The sequence below is a fragment of the Rhea americana genome, unplaced genomic scaffold (genome assembly GCF_003343005.1).
Source record: "Rhea americana isolate MKP2758 unplaced genomic scaffold, rheAme1 scaffold_60, whole genome shotgun sequence".
Classification (NCBI taxonomy): Eukaryota; Metazoa; Chordata; class Aves; order Rheiformes; family Rheidae; genus Rhea; species Rhea americana.
Window position 1 is genome coordinate 2,926,989 of NW_028186757.1, and position 20,938 is coordinate 2,947,926.

The 20,938-nt window shown below is 35.7% G+C and overlaps 1 protein-coding gene across 1 annotated transcript in view; it reads left to right on the forward strand.

The window, feature by feature from the left end:
• NAF1 (nuclear assembly factor 1 ribonucleoprotein) overlaps nucleotides 1–20,291 on the forward strand; it is a 21,538-nt gene extending 1,247 nt beyond the window's left edge. The window contains exons 2-9 of the mRNA XM_085319882.1: nucleotides 2–193; nucleotides 2,034–2,178; nucleotides 5,570–5,663; nucleotides 9,440–9,522; nucleotides 10,602–10,762; nucleotides 12,685–12,736; nucleotides 16,412–16,517; nucleotides 19,576–20,291. Of these exons, the coding sequence (XP_085176008.1) occupies nucleotides 2–193; nucleotides 2,034–2,178; nucleotides 5,570–5,663; nucleotides 9,440–9,522; nucleotides 10,602–10,762; nucleotides 12,685–12,736; nucleotides 16,412–16,517; nucleotides 19,576–20,006 (1,264 nt within the window). The 3' untranslated portion in view covers nucleotides 20,007–20,291. The remainder of the gene's footprint in view (nucleotide 1; nucleotides 194–2,033; nucleotides 2,179–5,569; nucleotides 5,664–9,439; nucleotides 9,523–10,601; nucleotides 10,763–12,684; nucleotides 12,737–16,411; nucleotides 16,518–19,575) is intronic.
• Nucleotides 20,292–20,938: the final 647 nt, after the last annotated feature.

A 20,938-nucleotide genomic window follows, 5' to 3' on the forward strand; every position in this document is an offset into this window, starting at 1 on the left:
CGCCGCCGCTGCTACCGCTGGCTGAAGAGGCGCCGTCGCCGCAGGAAGGGACCATGTCGCCCCAAGGGGCGCCGCCGCCGCCGCATGAAGGGACTCCGCTGCCGCCTCAAGGGGCGCCTCCGCGGGAAGGGGAGCCGTCGGCTGCCGGCTCCGGTGGRCCTCCTGCCGCCGCCCCCGCGTCGAGCTCGGAGAGGTGGGTTTGGCCCCGGCAGCGGCGGGGCCGTGGGGCGAGGAGGCGCGGTGCTCTCCGCGGCGGCGTTTCTGGCCCCTCAGTGCGGTCCCCGGCGTCGCCGCTGGTGCCGGACGGGGTGTAGGCCCATTGCCCGGTGGCTCAGCTGCGTGCAGGAGGTGTCTGACCCTCCCTTTTCCCCCAGGAGTGCCTTTGTTTTAGTGTATTTCTCTTTCCTACTGTGACTCTACTGAGAGCTGGAGAAAGAATCTCTATAGCTTCCCAGATGATTGTGGGATTGTTTCACTCTTAGGCCCGGCTGGACTTTGTGTGCACTAAATGCACTCTGTGGTAGGATTTGTTTATCCCTCTCGTGGTATTCAAGCTACCTGTTGGTCAGCTTAACATTTTCTTAAACTGCTTAAACTGGTATTCATTTGTGTCTTTGTTTTTATTACAGTTATGGTTTGATGTTTACTTTTGTGATTAGGAGAACCAAGAAACACTTACAGATGCTGTGATTTTTCTTAAAGTTTGCGTGGAAGCACATACTGGAGGTTGTTAGTTATCTGCAAATGATATATAACTTAAAGTGATATTTTTGGTTATATTTAGCTAATGCTTTCATGGTAAGGCGTTGTTAGAGGCACTGTTTTGTTAATAACTCCTCAAAATAATGTTTATGAGGGTATATGATTTTGAGTGAAAGCATGACTGTTGTTGGTGACCTGCAGAAGATTATGGTTAGTTGAGTCACCATGACAGTCTTAATGTTTTGTTTGACATTGTCTYTTGGGGTGTTCCTGCATCACTCATAAGACACCTTCTGTGTTTTTACTGGAAAAATGTAAGTAAGACTGAATGTAAGATTCAAGGTAAGGGTATACATTGCAAGTTTTTAACAAGTACTGAGATGCTGACATCTTAGCGGAGAAGGTGGTTCTCARACTATGTGTGTTTGCAAAAAGGTCTATGTTCTACTTACAGCTATGCTTTTATGTTCAGTGTAGTTGGTGAAATGTAACTTTGGGTGTAGGCTATGTTACAGTCTCAGTAGCTGGCATGCTTTTTGTTTAGTTTAATGAGTTCTGTGTCTTTCTCAGGCCACTGCAGCTTTATAATAGCAGGAAGGATATGTGCTCTTTCTAACTGCTGGAGACTGATGTGAAATATAAGGATCTGCTCATAAAAAGAGGATACTGAGTTTCATCAGTGATTAACAGATTAAAGCTTGACTAGGGAAACACTTTGCTTCCTTCAAGTTTTCCTAGAACTTGATGGAGAGTGAGTGAGGTGATGGAGAGCAAGATTTCTGAAGTGTGGCTGGGGCTTAATCTGTAGTCCTTTTGCTTCCAGAATCTGTTGCTCTGATTTCCAGGTGAATATTTCAGATGAAATTTTTATAGCTTGAGCCAACTTGCCTGGCTATCTGCAGCTCATCCCTCTTTTTAATACTCTGTCTTTGGTAGTCTGACTGATTTCTATGACTAYGTTTTTGTGTTGATTTTCTTCCAAGTCTATACTTAGCTTTTACAAAGGGTCTGTTCAGGGAGGTGCTCTTATTTGTTGTCTTTTCTTTTAGCATTTGTAGAAGAATAGCAGCAACAAGTAATTTAGTGCCATTGGTTTGCTTCTGAAAAGGGCAATGCAATATCAAAGAATCTGAAAGGGATTTTTTTTATCAGCTTTTTTATGATCTTAGTCAGTGACTTGTAGGTTCAGAAAAGGTTGCTGCATAAAGGTATGCATTTAAGAAAAATGTATCTGGTATTTAAATATAATTGGGTGATACATAATCTAGCCACTTCTTATATAGAATATGGACTTCTACATTACAACTAACTTCAGTGTTTCCTTTATTTAGTGATACAGATTCAGATAGTTCATCAACTACGTCTTCCTCCTCTTCGCATTCTCCTTCAATGGTATCTGATGATGATGATCATCATCCAAATGAAAAGGATAAGAGATCTTACAGGGTTAAAACAAAAGACGAGTTGCCTCTTGATGTAAGTAAAAATATATTATCTTTTAAGCCTTTTTACAGTAAATCAACCTAATACATTGCAAGAGAACGTGTTTCAAGTTACTAACAATGCTATTCCTGAACCAGTGTAAAAATGTACTCTCAATTACTATGTTTTGTGATGACTTAACTGTTTTAAGTTAACTTATATTAAGACCCCTCTGAAGTGAAGTGAACTCATTTTAGGTTCAGATTTGTATAAAATTGCAGTTGGAAGAGGTCTATGAAAATAAGTTGCATGAAAAGGGTATTATAGCACCTTTTTTCATTGTTTGCATATTGCAGGCTCTTACTGCCCTTATCTCGTGAGGGATACCTTAAGGTCTGATGCATCTTGCAGATAAAATTCAAATATGTAAAAATTTTAGAAGCCTTCTCAAAGCCACCAAAGATTAAATTGTATTACCTCTTCTCGCTTAATCAAAGCTGAGTGGTCATAGAACTCTTACTGTGCTTGTTACAATTTGTAATTTTTATTATCTTTATTACAGTTCKGTTCCAGGTATGGCAGATCAGAATCTTACATTGCATCAAGATACTGTCTTTTGCTCATAAATACTAGTTAACTATTGCCACTGGTATTGCTCACAACTCAAAATTAAGTGATTTAAAAAATGAATTGTAGTGATTATCTGGTAATGGATACATCATTTGTGATAGATTATGAGTAAAAGGATAAGAAAACACTTTAATGTCAACTTACACATTAGCAATACATCTTCATCAGTTATTCTATGTGGAGTAGATCTTTCCTCCTCATAAAAAATATATTCTAGAATTAGAAGGAAGCCCAAAGAAGGGTACAAGAAATGATTAAAATGTGGAAAAAAAGTCTGAAGAGCAGATATTACTCAGATACAGTTATTTGGCTTTAGTACTCTGTAAGAGTTTGTTCTGAAGTCCTAGATGACTGTCTGGAAAGGCTGAGGTGTGGAGACACAAAAGTAGTAACAACAATAGTAGGCCATAAATAATTGTGACCAACAAATTGTTCTTTTAGAGCCACTAAATATACTGCAGTCAGGAAAAGCTGTAAGGATATTCTTTTATCCCTGAGACTGAGAGACAGATATACCGTTGTGTACTGAGATTTTCTTTTTGGGTTACAAGAGCTTTTCTCAAGGTAAGTCAAGAAACTGCGTGACAGGGAGGATGTTGTTATTTTTTTTTTTTTTTTACGCGACTCTCACGTCGTAGACGTCTGATGGATCTTGAATGTTACTTCCTTTGTCTGTGCTCACTGTTGGTGAAACTTCACATTTGCACTATTTCTTATGGAAGATCTGTGACTAACATTAAAATGCAAGACATTAGGGCTTTGTATTTTTGTCCGAACGTATTCAACCAGGAACTTAGCTGCACTGAAGAAACATAGAAGGATATTTTGACATAAGTTACAGAAAGATTTTTAGCTTTCTAAAGCTAGCAACTAATTGAAGGAGTGAAGTGCCAGGGCAGTTTCTGCTTACATGTGCTTACACACACATTTCAAATCGTGATAATAAAAGAAGCATAAATGCTTCCATGACAACTGCTTTCAACAGCACAGGACTTCCGAACAAAAATACCTGCTCAAGTAGATTTACTTAATAACTTTTATTTACCAATTTCTGTGCGTTGATTTAAATAAAATTCATGTTAATGTGAAAGTGCTCTGATCTGCTGTTTTATCTTGTTATCTTGCTATCTACAAATCCAGACGATTACTCTGAAAAGAGTATTTAAAATTAAGCCTTTTTTTGTAATTTCGGTGGTTATACAAAACTAATTTTAAGTTCGTGATAGCTAGTTCTAGCAACTAGATTTACTGTGTCTTGTACTAAGCTATAATACAGTAATAGAAATTAGTTCATGTGAAGATGTAGCTCAACTGATGTTAATTTTAATTTTAAAAATAATACACATCTATTAAAATGAAACTTTTCTTTTTGTATGACGCTGTGCTTTTACCAAAAAGTCTCCAACAGCTGATTTACTGAAATGTGAGTCAAAGTAAAGAGTAAGAAAGTCTGTTTCACTCAAATATGTACATAGGGGAAAAATCTGTTTATATTAAGAAATGCTAATGGAACTACCTTAGAAAACTTCCTACTGTTGAARTACAGGATTGGAAGATACTGAACGTAGTATGACAGATGACACTGTTTCAGAGTTTGAAATTTGTGATCAAAATCTTACTTTTACTCTTTCTGGTCTTTGACTTGTTCTAACAACTATGATTAAGTTAAGTCTTAGGAGTGGATTTGGTTTAATGTTAGAAAAGTTACTGTCCTCTAAGTGCGTGTGTGGGTGTTTCTATCTGAATTCCCATCTTATTTCTAAGTGCTAAATTGTATGACTTGGAAGAAACTTGGGATCAGTTTGGTTTTTGAGTTGCTCTAACAGTCTTTGCCAAGGACTTAGGTTAGAAATAAAGATCAGGTGAAGTTCTAGTAAGAGATAAGATTCTGCTATTGGGGGCATCCCATTTTAGAAATGGGAGATAAGTTTTAAAAATGCAATTCATTGCTAAGCTTTGGATCTCCAATTTCAGAAGTTTGAAGATAATACMTACAAGGAAAGATTGCCCTTACCTTGTATTCCATGCACTCCATATTGAATTTGCAGCACTGTAGTAAATGCATGGAAATCTTGTGTATAATGAACCTCAGATCATGAATTTTGCTTTACAGAATCTTTAATAGCAGATTTTGATCCTTGCATTTAAGGAAAGTTTAATTTGAAGAATATTCACTGCACAGTACTCATTTGTAACTGTATATCTGAAACATGATATTTTTTCAGAAATGTTCTCTAAGATTACTGTCGTGTACCAAATAAAACTTTCATCTAAAAATCACTTCTTGTAGGTTATTGTGATCTTGACATCTTCTATAATGGTTTAAGTCAAGGAGTTAATGGACACCATTTTGTCAAATCAGATTATATGTATTGTGTACTTCCTACTATGTTAGCTCTTGCTGTATAATCTTTTTTGTCATTCACTGAATGTGGTTATCAGTTATCTGATTTGTGATTAACGTTAAGTAGTTACTGTGTCATATATTGAACTTGATTTATCTAACTTGAAAGTTCACAAAAATGAACAAAACTCCTGCCTGTTTTTAGTTTTCTCCAGTTGAATAAAACTGACTTCTACTTTAGTGACAGTGGAAATATGTAGAGCAGTGTCTTAACAGAGAGGATGTCTTCAAAGTTAATGTTTTGCAAAAAATGAGTTCATTTAGAATTATTCTAAAGCAGGCATTTCATACTGTAGATTTCTAATCTTCAAGATGCTAGCAGGCTTTAAGGATGGTCAAGTTTATACAGCAACAAAGTGATGAATGTCTTACTGTGAAAAGATTGTACTCTGAATATTTACTTACTTTCAGGAACTGCCTCCTGTTGAAGACTTACAAATACTTCTGCCTGATGAGGTTGAACTGAAGCTCTTTGGGACAGTTTCAAGCATTATTGGACAGCTGGGTAGGCAAGAAATGTTTACTTTCTGTTTTTGATTACAATGTTTTTGAATCTCTTTATATTAATTGTACATACAGTTGTTCCCTCCAAATGTTGGTGCTGCAGCATTCTGTTTCATAATACCGTTAAGTATTTGATATCTTGTGCTTGTACAGGAAAGGGATATAGATTGCTGAAAGAAGGATTCACTTAATGGATAGGCTAAAAGTTATATTTGCACTGAATCTTTTAGTTGGTTATTCATAATTCACTTTTAAAAATGTAAGGTATTATGAGTATTAACTGCATATGGTTCARTGGAACTCTCATGTTCTAATTTTTTCATAAACTTTTTAAACTTTGTATTGTGCCTTTTGTATTACTTCTAGGAACAACAGGATTTGAGCATTTACAATACATTAAAAAGTTTCAGTTCTACGTGCTATATCTAAATTGTTTTTGAGATAGGAGGTGGATAATTGAAAGCACAGATACAGTACAACTCAGTTCCAAGTGCTTGCTCTTTAATGATGACCAAAAAAGGCTTGTTTCTAGAGCAGTGCTTATGAGGTAATTTGTGTATTGTCTAAGTTCATCTTTTTTTCTCTTCATCCCAGTTCTGGCCCCTTGACCAAATACAAGCTAGTGGTGTCAGCAATCATAGGGCAGCACGACTAATATGATTTATAGATGCTGGAGGGTAAGCTTAAAGAGGATTGAAACATACAGTKAACATAAGCTTAGTTGTAAACAGCAAGCATTTGGGGATGCTTCCAGGTCTGCCTGGACCTCAGACTTTGATATGTGAAATCCAAGTTTTGCAGAGACTGATATTAATAATAATAAAAAAGAATCTTTATAATATATTTGTCCTTAAGCTTCTTTGAATATTCCATACTGCTTGAACTGTTTTCAAAGCAATTTTTTAATAAAGATGGAAATTGAAAAGTAATTCTGAAGTTTAGTTTGAGCAAGGTAGCAAAAAATTAAATCAGATAGCCTTTGCTATTAAAGTTTGTTTTACTGTAAAATACTCCCGGTAATTCCTTTAAAGACAGACAATTCCTTTGCTATAACTTCATTGCTGGTGTTGGTTTTGAATGAGGCTTGCTGGTGTTGGTTTTGAATGAGGCTTGCTGGTGTTGGTTTTGAATGAGGCTTACTCTTACCCATGGGACAGAAATTCGCTTGAAAGAACTGAAGATGGTGGTCTGGTTATTACCTTCTTATTCTACTTGTCCTTTTTTACTTGTTGAAAAGAATAGGGATTTCAATAGGGCTGTTTTCAGCTAGAACAAAAGTTGGAAGAGAGATTAAAAGAGAAATGGGTGAGTGATAGTTCGCTGTTATTCCTATTTGTGATCAAATTATGTTAATGGTTAAATAAAGTTTTTTTTTTCAAAGATTTAAATTTTGAAGGTCAACCTTAATTTCTAATCCTTATTGGTGAGTTGAACCTTTTCTAATGTGTCAGTTTGCTAACAAATGAATTCTTGGATTTGCATTCTGCTTTATTTAACTCAAGTACATGAACTGTTGAGTTTACATTGATTGTTTTCAAGTTAAGAAACAGAATAATAATCGTACATGAAATAAACTCATGAGTATGGAATAAAACTCAGTATATTTCTGTGTTATTTTTAGATTTTACTAGCTTGTTTTGTTAGTTTTTCTGTGTGTATGTGCTGCTTTTCTCTTCCTCTCTTTTGGAAAGGGGTGTCTGAGCAGCCTTAGTTTAAATTGATTTGTACCCATGTTAGGGACTGTCAGCTAACACTTATTTTATTTTGAACTAAATTGATACCTGAGTGTATACAGGTTTTTTTCTAATATGGGACAGGGGTTTGAGTCCCATTTGGAACTTGTAAGTATTTTGACAAGATAAATCCTTTGTATTGAAATTTGCTACAGAGAACAGTGGAGATTTCTTAAGTTCATCAATCTGCAGTGTGATAATGTCTTAGAAATAGGCTATCTCATACTATAAAGTGAATTTAAAGCTAGAATGAATAATACAGATTTGTGTTTGCTTCACAGTAGCTAAAAGCAAGAGAGAAAAACTTTCTGTGAACATCTAACTTAGCATACCAGGATTTCACAGAACTTTGCAATATTTTGCTGCAAGATACTTAAAGAGAATAGAGAAATTCAGAGTGTGGGTTGTAGGTTCCAGGTTGTGAGCCTGGAAGTGAAACAGCTTGGGTATATATGAGAAACCTGCCCTGGAACTGTGCTTTGGGTTATGGAAAAGCTGAGGCTGAGGATTTTGGGTGGTATGGGGGAGTTATAAGCCAGATAGGCTGTAGGTGGTAACATTTCTCTTGTGTTTCATGGGACTGGCATGAGTTGTGTTTGCAGAATGTTTTCTGTAGCCTGTTTGAAGGCTGGGAGCTATAAATGATTATTGCAAGCTGGGAGTGTTCTCTGAGGTTTCCTTGTTTGGTTTTTTTTTCGGGACATTTTTCTCATGAGAGTTAAGCAATATATTGGCTACTTTTATTGTATATATTGTATACGTGTCTTACAAGTGGGCAGAAAATAAACCAATATCCCTACTTGTATGTCATTCAATAAATTAGTCTACAGCATTGTCACAGCTTGACATGTCACAAGATGTTTGTGTATTGAAGTAGTACTGAAGCTTAAGGGTTTTAGCATGATGTGTTCATTGCTTTAAGTCCTTTTATGTGAATTTAGCAAAGGTAATTTTGTTTATTTGTTTTCAGTGGAGTCTTACAGCAACACAGTGCGCTTGAGTGACTTTTTTGATGGTGGAGAGGTATTGAGAATGCTTAATTGAGCATTATGCTGTCTTAAAGGTAGAAAAAATTACCTTCAGAATCTGAATTCAGAATTTTTYAGGGCAGTGCCGCTAGGCCTCTGTATTGACAACTTTAAGCAGAATTCCTGCTGAATTTAAAGGAAGACTCAAATACTTCTGTAGACTAAAGCAACAGATGTTAAGCAAAAATCAAATACAAGAACAAACTATCTTCAAGATTTCAGCAAATAAACTTTACTTTTTTGAATCTGGAAAACCAAACAATACTGTAAATTCATAACATACTTCAAATTGTGTATTCATTATAGCAAGAACACACTTCTGTGTCCCTTTGTAAGTACGTAAGTCTGAAGTGTTAAGATTTCATCTTTGAGTTAATAGAAGGACTTATTTTATCTGACTGCTCAGTTTCAGTAATCATAGATTAGGCTAGATAGAGTGTAAGACAATTACATGACATTAAAATTTAGGAATGTGTTTCAAATTGTGCATCTTCATAAGTGGATGATACCACCAGTGACTATACTGATTGGACTGCCACGCATCCTTTGCATTCTGGTGTGAGTCTTATGACTTACAAGGAAAAGCTATAGCATAGTTACCTCCATTCTGTTTTTCTGGGGGATTTTTTTTGGAATATCAAGAAGGCAGAATGTAGTTGCGCATTCAGACTTGAGGAAAAAAAAAGTTACTGCTGTTGTGCTCTCAAATATGAAATAGCTTGGGGAAATAAAACGGATATTCCACATATATGAATCTGATGCTCCTTTTCTGTACCTATACCTGTCTCCTTTCTTCTTCCCTCGCTGGAAAAGAGTAATTTTGTAAACCAATGTGAATCTTGGCACTTGGAGGAGGAGTTCACAATTGTAAGCAGTTTAGTGCATGTGCAAGAATTTTTGGGCGAAGCCTAATTAAAAAAAAAAAAGTGTGCTTTTTAAAATTTCCCTACAGTTAACTACATACTGATGTTTGTTAGAGCATAAAACTCTAAAAGTTTTTTTTTTCTCCATTTTAGTAATAATTGAATCTCTGAGAGGTCTACCTCCAGTAAATGAAGAAAGCATAATTTTTAAAGAAGATCGGCAAGCAGCAGGAAAGGTGTGTGTAAAGCATGAAAACTGTTACGCTAATGTAAAATTCAAAATATTTTATGTTCCAACGAATAGTCTTGAAATCAACTCAATAAAAGATTTAAGTGTTTCCTTGATTTCTAGCTTTTTGTTGTGCTTTTGACTGTTTGTAGTCACTTTCTCTTTAGTCATTTACTTAATCTCTAAAATTGTCAGCTTGTGTTTGGTGACCCCTTTTTTGAATTGCAAGGTGTGATAAGTGTCTGCTGTTTTATGAGAGGGCTTGCGGAAAGGGAGTGGGAGTGGTTACTTTCAGACAGATGATGTATTAATAGGTTGTGCTCTTTCACTATCGGGAGTTGGAGGAAAGATTGGAGAATTTGGAATCTACTTGCACAAAAAATAGGAAAGGTTTACACAGCTGTATTTTGCTGGTGTTTCATTTCTAGGCCAATGTGTGCTGTATACAAGTATAATGAAGGATATTTGCTGAGAGGGATATTGCATTGTATTTTGTGTATTTTCCGGTGAAAGAAGGACATCATTCAGAACTATCTCTACTTTAATATTCTTTTATACTAGATGTGAGTGAAATACAGGAGAACACAGGCTGAAATTGTGCATATTCCCTAGAACAGCTCTGAATTCGCTGCTTATCATGGAATTGGGAAACATGCCTGAGAACTTCCGTAATAGCTTATTGTGGCAATGAATTTTGAGGAATAAACAATCAGGAGATTGTTCTGTGCGTAAAAGATTTGAAAACCGAAGTGGAGAGGGAAGAATAGAGATTTGACAAAATGAAAAGATTATTATGATAAAGGAAATAGGCAGAGAAAGTGGTTCAGTTGGATAGGTGGAGGCAATATCAATGGCTGCACACACTACTCTAACATTATGACTTTAAAACAGTTGAGGAAATACACAGCAAAGAAAATGAGGTTATAGAATGATAGTATGAAAATGACTGTGCTGCAGTTTAAAAAGATATCAAGCACTGTCCTTAAATACAAAATATTTTAAAGCTTCACAGTTGTCTACAATGAAATTAACTATCTATTCTTGGTAGTTAATTTAAATTATATCTTAATTTTGTTTATATTTCAGATATTTGAGATATTTGGACCTGTTTTACATCCCTTTTACGTACTGAGGTTTAACAACTCTGAGCATATCAAAGCAAAAGGTATTAATGTGCAAGATAGCATGTATTTTGCTCCATCAGTGGAGGATTTCACCCAGTACATATTTGCTGAGAAACTAACACAGTAAGTCTGACTTCTTTTCTAATCTGGTTAGAATTTTTTTAATGTAGCTAAAAATACTGAATTTAAGTACAGCCTTGATGAGTGAGAAACTGTAAGACATAGGTTTGATGCTAAAACTCAGCTGTACTGTAATAATATTGTACTGTTTTTGCTTTTGAAAAAAGTGCAGAATAATTGTAAACTGCAATTTATTAAAATGTTATAATTATTGAAGTTTAGTAGCTCCTCATTCAAATTAATATATTAATCTTTTATTTTCATGTTATGCTATCTAAAATGTAACGGGAAGCAGTTTCTTTGAAGAAAATTGATTGATGTTTCCTTCCCCCACCCTCAGACACATATACACAYGTGTTCTGCAAGATGAACTTTTTTCAATTTTGTTATTTTTCAAGTTCTTCTTATATAGCACTACTGTTAGGCTTTAGTGAGACCACCATTATGGCCCAATACCTGATAGTAAACTTGAGCATAATAAATTCTGAACAAGATGACATATTTGTGTTCATTTACTATAATTAATTTCATGTTACAAGGCCAGAATTGAAACTTAATTATCAATAAAACTGTTGTGCAGATGGAGAATAACTATTTTTATGTAACAAATTACCTGCCCTAAACTTAGAGGAAGGGACAGGGTTTGAGTGACAATGTAGGATGATGTTCAGAAACTTCTTGATAGTGTTGTCTCATCTTCTGCCTGAATAAAATAGAACATATGGATAGATGCTTCTTGATAGTATTTGTGTCTCATAATCTACTTGAGTAAAATAGAACATATGAATAAATGAGGAGTACTTTGTACCATTTCAGAAGAGGCCTACTCAAAGATTAAGAAAGAATATAATAAATGACTACTAGATATTTCAAGTTATAAATAAATTATTGTCTGAAATAACTACAGTTTCTAAAAGAGAAATTTCTTCATAATAAGAGAGGAATGTTACTCTCCATCATTGCACAGGTAAATATTTTTCTACAGCTTAGAAATTAGTCACATGAAGTCCTCATATTTCTTTTCCCTTTAATCTTTTCTTCTAATCATACTTTAGAGTGGTTTGCATGCTAATATGAATTACATATAATCACAAACAAGATGTGCCTTTTTGGTATTCTAGTGATACGTGAAGATTGAGCTTCAGTTTTATGCACAAAGATTGAGGCACAAAGTACGTCCAAATGACTTTCCCAGGTTCTTTGGATGATCTTTGCCTTTCAGCCTTTTGAATCCAGGCTGTCTAGAGCTGATTGTTACATATTTTGATCTTGTTATTGCTGCTTCATTGTCACTGGTTTGTTGAATACATGAAACTTGTGTTTATTACACCTATTGAAGGCCTAAAGCCTAAGTTTTTACCAGTCCCGTTTTGCAAGTAGTAAGAATTTTAATTCCAAGCTTACTTTTGCTGTAGATACACTTAAGACTTGTATTTTCCTGGACTACCTCATTTTCCTTTTTAACTGAAAATGTGTTTTGAATACGAAGGAGTGAAAGGGAAGAATAAGGAAAGCTTGTGACTGTAGGCAGCATAAGAAAGTTGCAGTGAACAATCTCAGTTGAATTGGATAAGCTGGGTTCAGCAAGATGTGTTGAGAGAATATTGATCAAAGCTTAGTACTAGTTATGTAAAATGTTCCATCTTCAGCCAAAGTAGGAACATTTTTCAAGTGGCATATATTCTGAAGACAAGTTCACAAATACTACTATTAGCTTAGAAATAACATTAAAAAACAAATACTTCTTTTAAAATGGGTAACTTTGTTTTAAGAGATCTAATACCTTRAAAAAAATCTTGCTCCATTTGCTACAGTACAGTTCTTGTAAAYTGTTTCTAACCTGGAATATATTGTGTTACTTTTCTCATTCTTCTTTTGACAATTTCCCTTCTCCTTGAAAGGCTAACTTGTGCCTTTTTTTTTAGGGAAAAAGGGTCAGATGCATCGTGGAAGAATGACCAAGAACCACCACCTGAGGTAACGATGGCGTGTTTGATTTTCCAATTTTGATTGCACAACATGTACATAGAAAAATGTCTGTGCAGAGTAACTGTGTAGTTAGCAAGCTTACTTTTTATGCAGTGAAGAGTTGGGTATAGTTTTTATTAATTGAAAAGATGACATRTTTTCATTTGAACTGGCCTCCCAGTCAGTGTAGAGTGAACTAGTWGTCTTATTTTTTGCTTGTTTTTGCAATTAGATAAATGTGTGTCTTTATCTTCAGTACCTCTGGTGCTTCAAGAACATGTTTGTCAATTTGAGTATTCAGCTTTGAGTAGCAGTGCTTTTTAGCTTGCCTCATAGTTTTACTTCTGACAGCGAYTTTTTTGTCCTGTCCTTGCTGTTCTTTCAGTGCAGCTCTTTCACCCTACCACAAGCAATTGTTTTACTTAAAGGTCAAAACAGTATACTTTGCAGAGTACTGGCAGGATGTTCAAGTTGCCTGCTCTGTTAGATTGACTTGACCCCTCTTCTGTTGCCTTCTTCTTGGCTCCTTGGTAAGGTTTGCCTACTGCTTCCTCTTACGGAATGCTGGTTCTGTGAGCTGCTTTGGTGCAAAGGCAGTCCTACAGGATCGTGTAGGAGGGAGAGCTCCTTGCTCGCATCCATTGACGGGTTTAGGGACCCCTTCCTGTATGGTCCCTAAAGGCTTGTTCAGGGACCTCCAGGCTTTTTGTCCAGTACTCCTTAATCACACTAATTACACTTTTTACGATCATTCTCTTAGTAAGAGGCCCAGGGCTGATGATTTCATTGAGATGTTTCTATGAGACTGATATGTTTTCTAGCTCAAAATTTGAGTCATTTTTCCTTGCAATTTTTACTTCAAGCCTACTTTATCCAAAGAAAATAGTTAATCTCTGAAAGCATTGACTCTCCTGAGAAGAGATCTATGTAGGTGCTTCATGTGAATTTTATGAAAGTTTGTAAGGTTAACATAATTCTTTAAGTGTTTCTCATTTAACTTTTTAAATAGGTAGGAAAAATTTTCCTCTTAACCAATTTTTGCATTCGCAGTTCTTACTCCTGGACAGTTGTTTTGGCTTGATGAAGAAATGCTGTGACACAGGCTTTATTATGCTTGAAAATGTCTTATAATGGCATTACAATCTGTCAATCCAGAACATCACTTTTTCCAGTATTGTGAGGGTGTGTTTTGAAACCTTAAACCATTCTTAAAGAATGCTTGTTTGACAATTCTGACTGAGATTGTTTTCCTTTCTTGTTTCAACATCGTCATTTGAGAATTAGAAGTGTTAGAATTAGACTGTATATACGTGCTATAGAGTTTTAGAAATTTGTATATACTTGAATTATATTTTCCTTGTAACTAATCTTGAATAACTTAATTTCATAGAGTGACTTTCTCGTGTTGGTGTTAAAGTGTGCTTATTGGCTAATGGTAAAGTATTCTTAGTTTTAGCAATGTTTTTAAAGCTCTCCAGGAGATAAGCCTTTAAATGCTTATTTTGAATTTGTGATTTGGCTATGTAGAGTCGAGTCTTTTACATATATGGAATCATGGCTTTTTCCAAAGCTGATATTGGTGTCAGTGCTATCTTTTTTAATACCTTAGAAACTTACTTATAATCTGATTGCAAGCTTCTGAGGCCAGAATTGTCMTGTGTTCTGTTAATGTTACGGGCTATTTGGTGCATGGTCAAATTTGATTCCTTTTTTGCTGCCGTGAACGTGAATGTGGAGAGGGAACTTGAGATCTACTGTCCTTTGCTTTAGGAGGGAAATTTGAAAGAAGTTTGTGATGAACAAGGGCAGTCAAACTTAGCTGCTTTGTGTGACACTTTTGTTACAGTGCTTGTTCGGACTGTGTGATATGTCTGCTCTTTTGGAGAAAACAACCCGAGTCTAACATGTTGTAATGATAATCTAGACTCTGGACAGCTTTAGTGAATATAGTATAAGCTAAGATGTGGATGGCAGCCATTGATGAGGTGGTACAGAGTTGCTTTTGCTTCAAAGGCACTAGCCGTTGGAAGGGATATAGATAAAGTTTTATGTTAGTGATATTTGAAACAGTCTCATGACTACAATCTTTTAGAGCCCTCAACTGGCAGTTGATTCTTACAGGTTTTCTGGTCAACTCCCATGGTGAATTTGCAAAGTTTCTGGACTCAGTTCTTCTGTTTATACTGTGAATATGCATATTTTTTGTGAACCTTAAATTAATCCATATTGGGCCTTTATCTTTGATAATTTTAAAGATAGGGTTTAAATTTTCCTTTTCTGACAGGCTTGTAATTAACCATGTTTAACCGTAGACTTAATAATATGGTCTCTCTAGGCCTTATCTTTGGGATCACAGGAGAGCAATATGTGATCTATTTGCTGCAAGGCTAACAAGAGATACTGTAGTTTCTCTGCGATAGTTTTTGTGGAATGTCAAGTGAAAATTAGCTGGGAACAGAAGGTGGCTCTTGTATATCATTTCTGGTCTATCAGAGGATGGTGTATTGAAGTCCTTACAACAGGAGTTAATAAAATTTCTCTTGGAGATGCATAGCATATTGTTGCATTCTTCATGGCTTTGGTTGCATGGGTAAGAATATAATCTGGTTATGCAGAACAGGAAATCACTGTGTTAGCACGATGCTCTTGAGGTGTATTCTCTGACTGTATATACTGAAACTAGATATTAGTAAGCAGTAAAAATATTTCTTTCAGAATGTGAAGAATGTTGGAGGGGACACCCCCAAAACCTTACTCCCTTAAATCAGTCACTAATATCCTTTCCTCATCCTAACTGTAAGCTRGGATTCTAAAGGTAGCAGAACTTTGCATGGCTGGTACAAAATGGTGCAGTTGCATTGAATATATTGTAAGTGACATCACTTTTCAAAGCGGAAATACAGAAATTTTCTGCAATGTATTTTTTAATGCACTTTAATGTAGTTAAATTAAAATGTACTGCGTTCATTGGCTTAATATTAATAGCTTATTAATATTTTAATTTATTAATAATCCTTATTTTAATTTACCTAGTCTGCAATTTGGATAGCTTATAGATACTTGAAAGCTTCCCCCCCCCCTTGCCTCCTGAGAATTACTGGCAAACTTCCTCAGAGCTCTCTCAGCTGCTTTACTTTTTACTCTTATTTTGAGTAAGAATCAAGTGATTTCTTGTTTTGATAGAGTCTGCTTCTTGGGGAGAGTGAAATAGAATTCTTGGTAAACTCTTTTGAATTACCTACATGTCCTAAAATCTTCACTGCTGTTTTTGGCAGTACCTGTAGAAAACAAAAATAATTTGGGTACAGACTTGTTTTTTTTTGTAGTTAAATGGCAGAAATAAGTTCTTTAAATATTTATTGTGTAAATAGTTGATCTTTTTTGTCACTAATGTCTAAACAATCAAAAATCAACAATTTGTGTTCAGTACTTGAATATTGTGATTGCAGGAAAATGAGAAGGCATAACACAGTCTGCTTGTCCTAGGAGAAACTTGTGAAGTGCTAGGTTTTTGATTGTGTTGAGAAGCCAGTTGAACACTCTTTGAATAGTAAAAGGAAAGTGCAATCTTAATATCTTCAAAATTRACTACATGATGGAATCCTTTCTAAATAATGATTTACTGCTAGAACTGAAGTTTTTTATGCAGTCTTTATATGGCTTCCTTTGAATTTTTTAAATCAGGCATTGGATTTTAGTGATGATGAAAAAGAAAGAGAAGCAAAACAAAAGAAAAAGAAGGCTCCAAATCAAGTATGGAAGAAACTGAAATCAGAAACAAGTGAATCAGGTGAGTGAATACTATGGCAACATAACTTCATTATTTTAAACTTGGTTTGAAATCCACAATGATATCATAGTTAAACAATGATTTTTTTTTCAAAGTTTTATTTATGAATTTGTGGCTACATTCCTCTCGCTTTTTATTTTATTTCTAGAGAATGAATTTTTTCTCCAAGTAAAYTGAAAAAGGGGAAGTAGTGTAGGGATATGGCTTTCCTCAGGAAGGACTCAAAGACTCTTAAGACAGTGTCAGCTGACACAGAGCAGATATGGAGTGTGGAGTTTATTTATTGCAGAGGTCCCTGGGGCATGAGTTCAACCTAAGCATTTGAATACAGGGAAAAGATAGAGGAGACCTACCTCCTGAAATCCCATTTTTTTTTTCTGACATTCAGGGAGAGAACATGAGTTGTAGATGAGGATTTTCTTCCTCTACCCATAAAGCAAGCTCTGCCTGACCTAAGACAGATTAGTACCTCTCCTTTAAAACTAAGCTACCTGTGTAGCTTAGTTCAACCAACACAGTCATTAAGTGAATTAATCTATAGTAGTTTAATGAACTAAGTAAAGTTTTTTCACAATTCTCTTCACCCTCCTTTCTTCTGATGCCTGCAGATCTATTTCAGACATATGCTTGCTGTTGTGGTTCTTTGGTGGGTGTTCTGGTTGCAACAACCAAATTTTCTAATCTCTTGCCCTTATGCTTGTCTTCGATCTGCTTTTGGCTGCGATGTTGGTTGAAAATCTTAATGTATTTTCTTTCTTCTCCCTAACCTGCCTCTGTTGCCTGCTTTCTCCATCATTCCCTTTATACACTATACCATGCCCCACTTCCTGGTCTCCTGCTGTTTGTGTATCAGCTTGCTTCTTCTGTCTTTAGCTTCTCTACCACAATGTTCCCCCCACGATTTTCTTGGACTAATTCCAGCCAAAGATTTGATACTGCTTTTCCCTTTTTACAGAAAGCAATCCTTCCTGCCCACCCCCTGAACCTCCGCCACACCTTAACCCTTTTTCTCTTGAACCCGGAAGTCAGCAAACGGTTTTATTAGCTGTTTTCCTCTGTATGCAGTTTGTCCCTGCCTTGTAATCCTTAAATAAAGCTGTAGACTTTCTTGGACTGACTTGTGCCGTGTGCGTTTGGCAGTTTTCCCRTAGGAGAAAGGTCTGAACCTTATGTGACAATTTTCCTTCTTTGGTGCTGATTCTTCTCTCCTAATCTCTGCTTCTCTACAGTTCATGTAGTGTATTTTCCACCACATCCTTATTCTGCCAGCTCGTTGCAGACCAGCCTCTGCCTTGGGCTTGTTGAGGCTCTTCCTGAACTATGTTCCATGTCTGAGAACAGGAGGAGCTGTTTCAATCTGTCAAGGGAGCACAAATGAACATTTGCTGTGTATCTCCAGAAATAACATGCTTTAAAATTGATGTTGCAGACAATTGGCTTCATCTGTGGAGTTCAATAGCAAGGATAGCTGGCAAGTTGGTGCACAGACTCCGTTGGAGGCTTACTCGATTACATCTTCATAAAACTCTAATACTAAGTGCGTTAAAATTGGTTCATTGCTAACAACTTTGATAGGAAAAGAAAGAACAAGAATAGTTATTGCAGTACTTCGACCTCAGAGCTTCCCAGAGGACTAGATGCACAAAGCAGTCCAAGTCCTAATCTCCCCTTGAAAATGAATAGGAATTTTGGTATCTGGCTGTCTTCACGAATTTAATTTTTTAAAGATGAAAATGCTTTTATATAATCTAATGCAAACGATTAGGTCCATATAGGTTCCTCAAATTCACTGATTTTATGTAATATTGTGTACCTAAATGCATTTGTGCTTCTAACCTTAAAATCCTTGTGATATCGTGTTTCAATTCTACAGGCTTTTGAATGTCTTAGCTATTTGGAACATTATTTCAGTGCTCTTACTATAGTCCTCTTACACTTTTGTAGTGCTTATCCTGTTAATACTCTTATAGCATTTATATATAAAATGGTAATACATTTGTTATGAACCTTAAATACATGCTTATGATGTGACCTATACAGTAAAACAAAAATGCCTTTGAAAAATGAATGCTGAAAGTTAATTGACTAAAGATACAGCCTGACTTTCTTCTGTCAGACTAGAGCTATTTAAGCTTAAATCATCTCCATAAAACAGCTGTATAAGGGTTCATTGATATGTTGTTTTTTTAATGATGACATAAAACTAGAATACCAATTTAACTTTGAATGTTAAGAAAGCATTTAAATTTCAGATAGTCTCCTGTGTCTCTGCTATAATACCAACATGGATCTGAAAGCTTTATACCACTTGTAGTACAGTGCTGTGGGTGGTGTGCCTGCTGTGAACACAGATGATTTCATTTCTGTCATACCTATCTTTGTAGATGTAACTTAAATAATAAGTTGTTACAAAGGTAATTTTTGACATTATGCTTTCATTAGAAAATTATCTTTTGCATTCTCTTTTCCTGTGTATAAGTACAAGGATTTTTAACTCCACCAAAGATTTTGGAAGACTGTGAATGTATGCTTATAAACTTAATTTTGGGATAGGTTCAGTAGCAATTAACAGCCTAATGAAAATTTGAAAACCTATTGACAGAATAATGAATGCTGACTTAAATTTTCAGTTTTAAAATTTGTTGCTCCTAAACTGTTTTTTTAACCTAAGATTTGAAAATACTCAGTTTGAATGTCCCAGTGGTGCATTAATTGAAATGAAAATCCATAGAGGGAAAGAAGGTGAAATTTCATTTTAATGCCTGAATTTGCAGCCCTTGGGATTATTTTTTGTATGTTACTCTGGTAAATCAAGATGAATAGCTAAACAGACTTGCCAGTGTTTTTTCTTCTTTTTTGAAAGCATTACTTTTCAGTTTTCCTTGACTTCTTGCTTTGTGATTTAAAAACTGGGTCTATAGTCCTAGTTTTAAACCATCTTAATATAGRCTAAGTATTTGTGTTCATATTTGAAGACAAAGGGGTCTTGCAAGACTTCTGAAGATTAAACCTGATTTTTTTTCAAAATACTAGTAAAACTATATTTTTCTTTTTTAAGATGAGAATAATGGACTTCATCAGTCAATGCAACAACCTTCTTCAAGTTACTCAAGGGGATACCATGGCAGATCAAGGGATCCATTTCCTCCTCGATCTGCCCCTCCGGGCTTTTTGAGACCACAAGCAAGACCTCCACAGCTATATTCTTCAGACAACAGAATGCCTCAGGAGTCTTCCATGTTTGCACAACCTCATAGAAAAGAAAGTCCAATGATGCAACAGTATGCATATCCTCCCTTTCCTCCTCCTCCCCCTCCTCCAGTTTTTGGCTCTGTTAATGACATGCATCACCTTCCACCTTCAAATCTTAATATGATTTGGACAGGTCCAAATATGTACAACCCATCGTACCCATTTTTGCCACCTCCACCTCCGCCGCCTCCTCCACCACCTCCAGATAGCAGTCCTTCTCAATTCAGACCTTACTAAATTTTCATAAAGTCCATACAGAGAGTTGCAATTTGTGAGGAGGAAGAAAAGGCTGTCAAGACTTCACTGCAAGTTTTGGAGATGCTTCAGTTTTCAGCAAGAACAGAACAAATCTAGAGTTGTGATGCCTTATGGAACATTCATAGAAAATTATTTTTTGAATATCTGTTTTTTTGCTTTTTTAAAAGTTATGTGATTAAAAATAACCAAGTATTAAGTAATGGTTTATTTTTATAGTGTCTACCAGGCTGGGATGATAACAAATAAAGACCTTCTGGAAAGTGATATACAGTGGTTGAAATCTGTTTTGCAACAAATGAAAGAGTTTTTGTAAGTACTGTCTGATAGTGATGAGGATGTTTGGCATAGATGATATTAGAATATTTTTAGGTCAGTTGTGTGTTGCTGTGTTAAACCATCATTCCTTTATGTAACCATCATTCAATTATTTGTATATTTTGAAATCATGTAAATCATGTGGGAAATACCACTATTAAGCAGGACACACAAACACTTGTTACACACATTTTAGTGTGAAATTAATGAAATATGGAAAAGCTGAAGCTGGATGGCATGTCTTAAGTAGGTGGTGTAACTGAGGTCTAAATTTGGACCAGGAACTTAATTGCTCTGTCAGACTTAATAGTGTGTGGTAGGTACAGAACAACAAAACAGTAATCTATGGGATAGATGTTTTGAAATTAAATTCAGCGTGTAAAACTGCGTGGCTTGGGAAAATAGAACCAGTGCAATTCTACTAGCTGCTCTTTGTTGCTAATGGAGGAATGCTTGCAGAGAGACCCAGTAGGTGTTCAGACTTTGTAGGAAGAGATCATTAGACCTGACAGGAGGAGAAAGTATGTCATTTCAGAACTTCCTTGTTTAATTTTGTATCCAAAATGCAGATAGAGCTTGATTGCTGTAAAAATCTT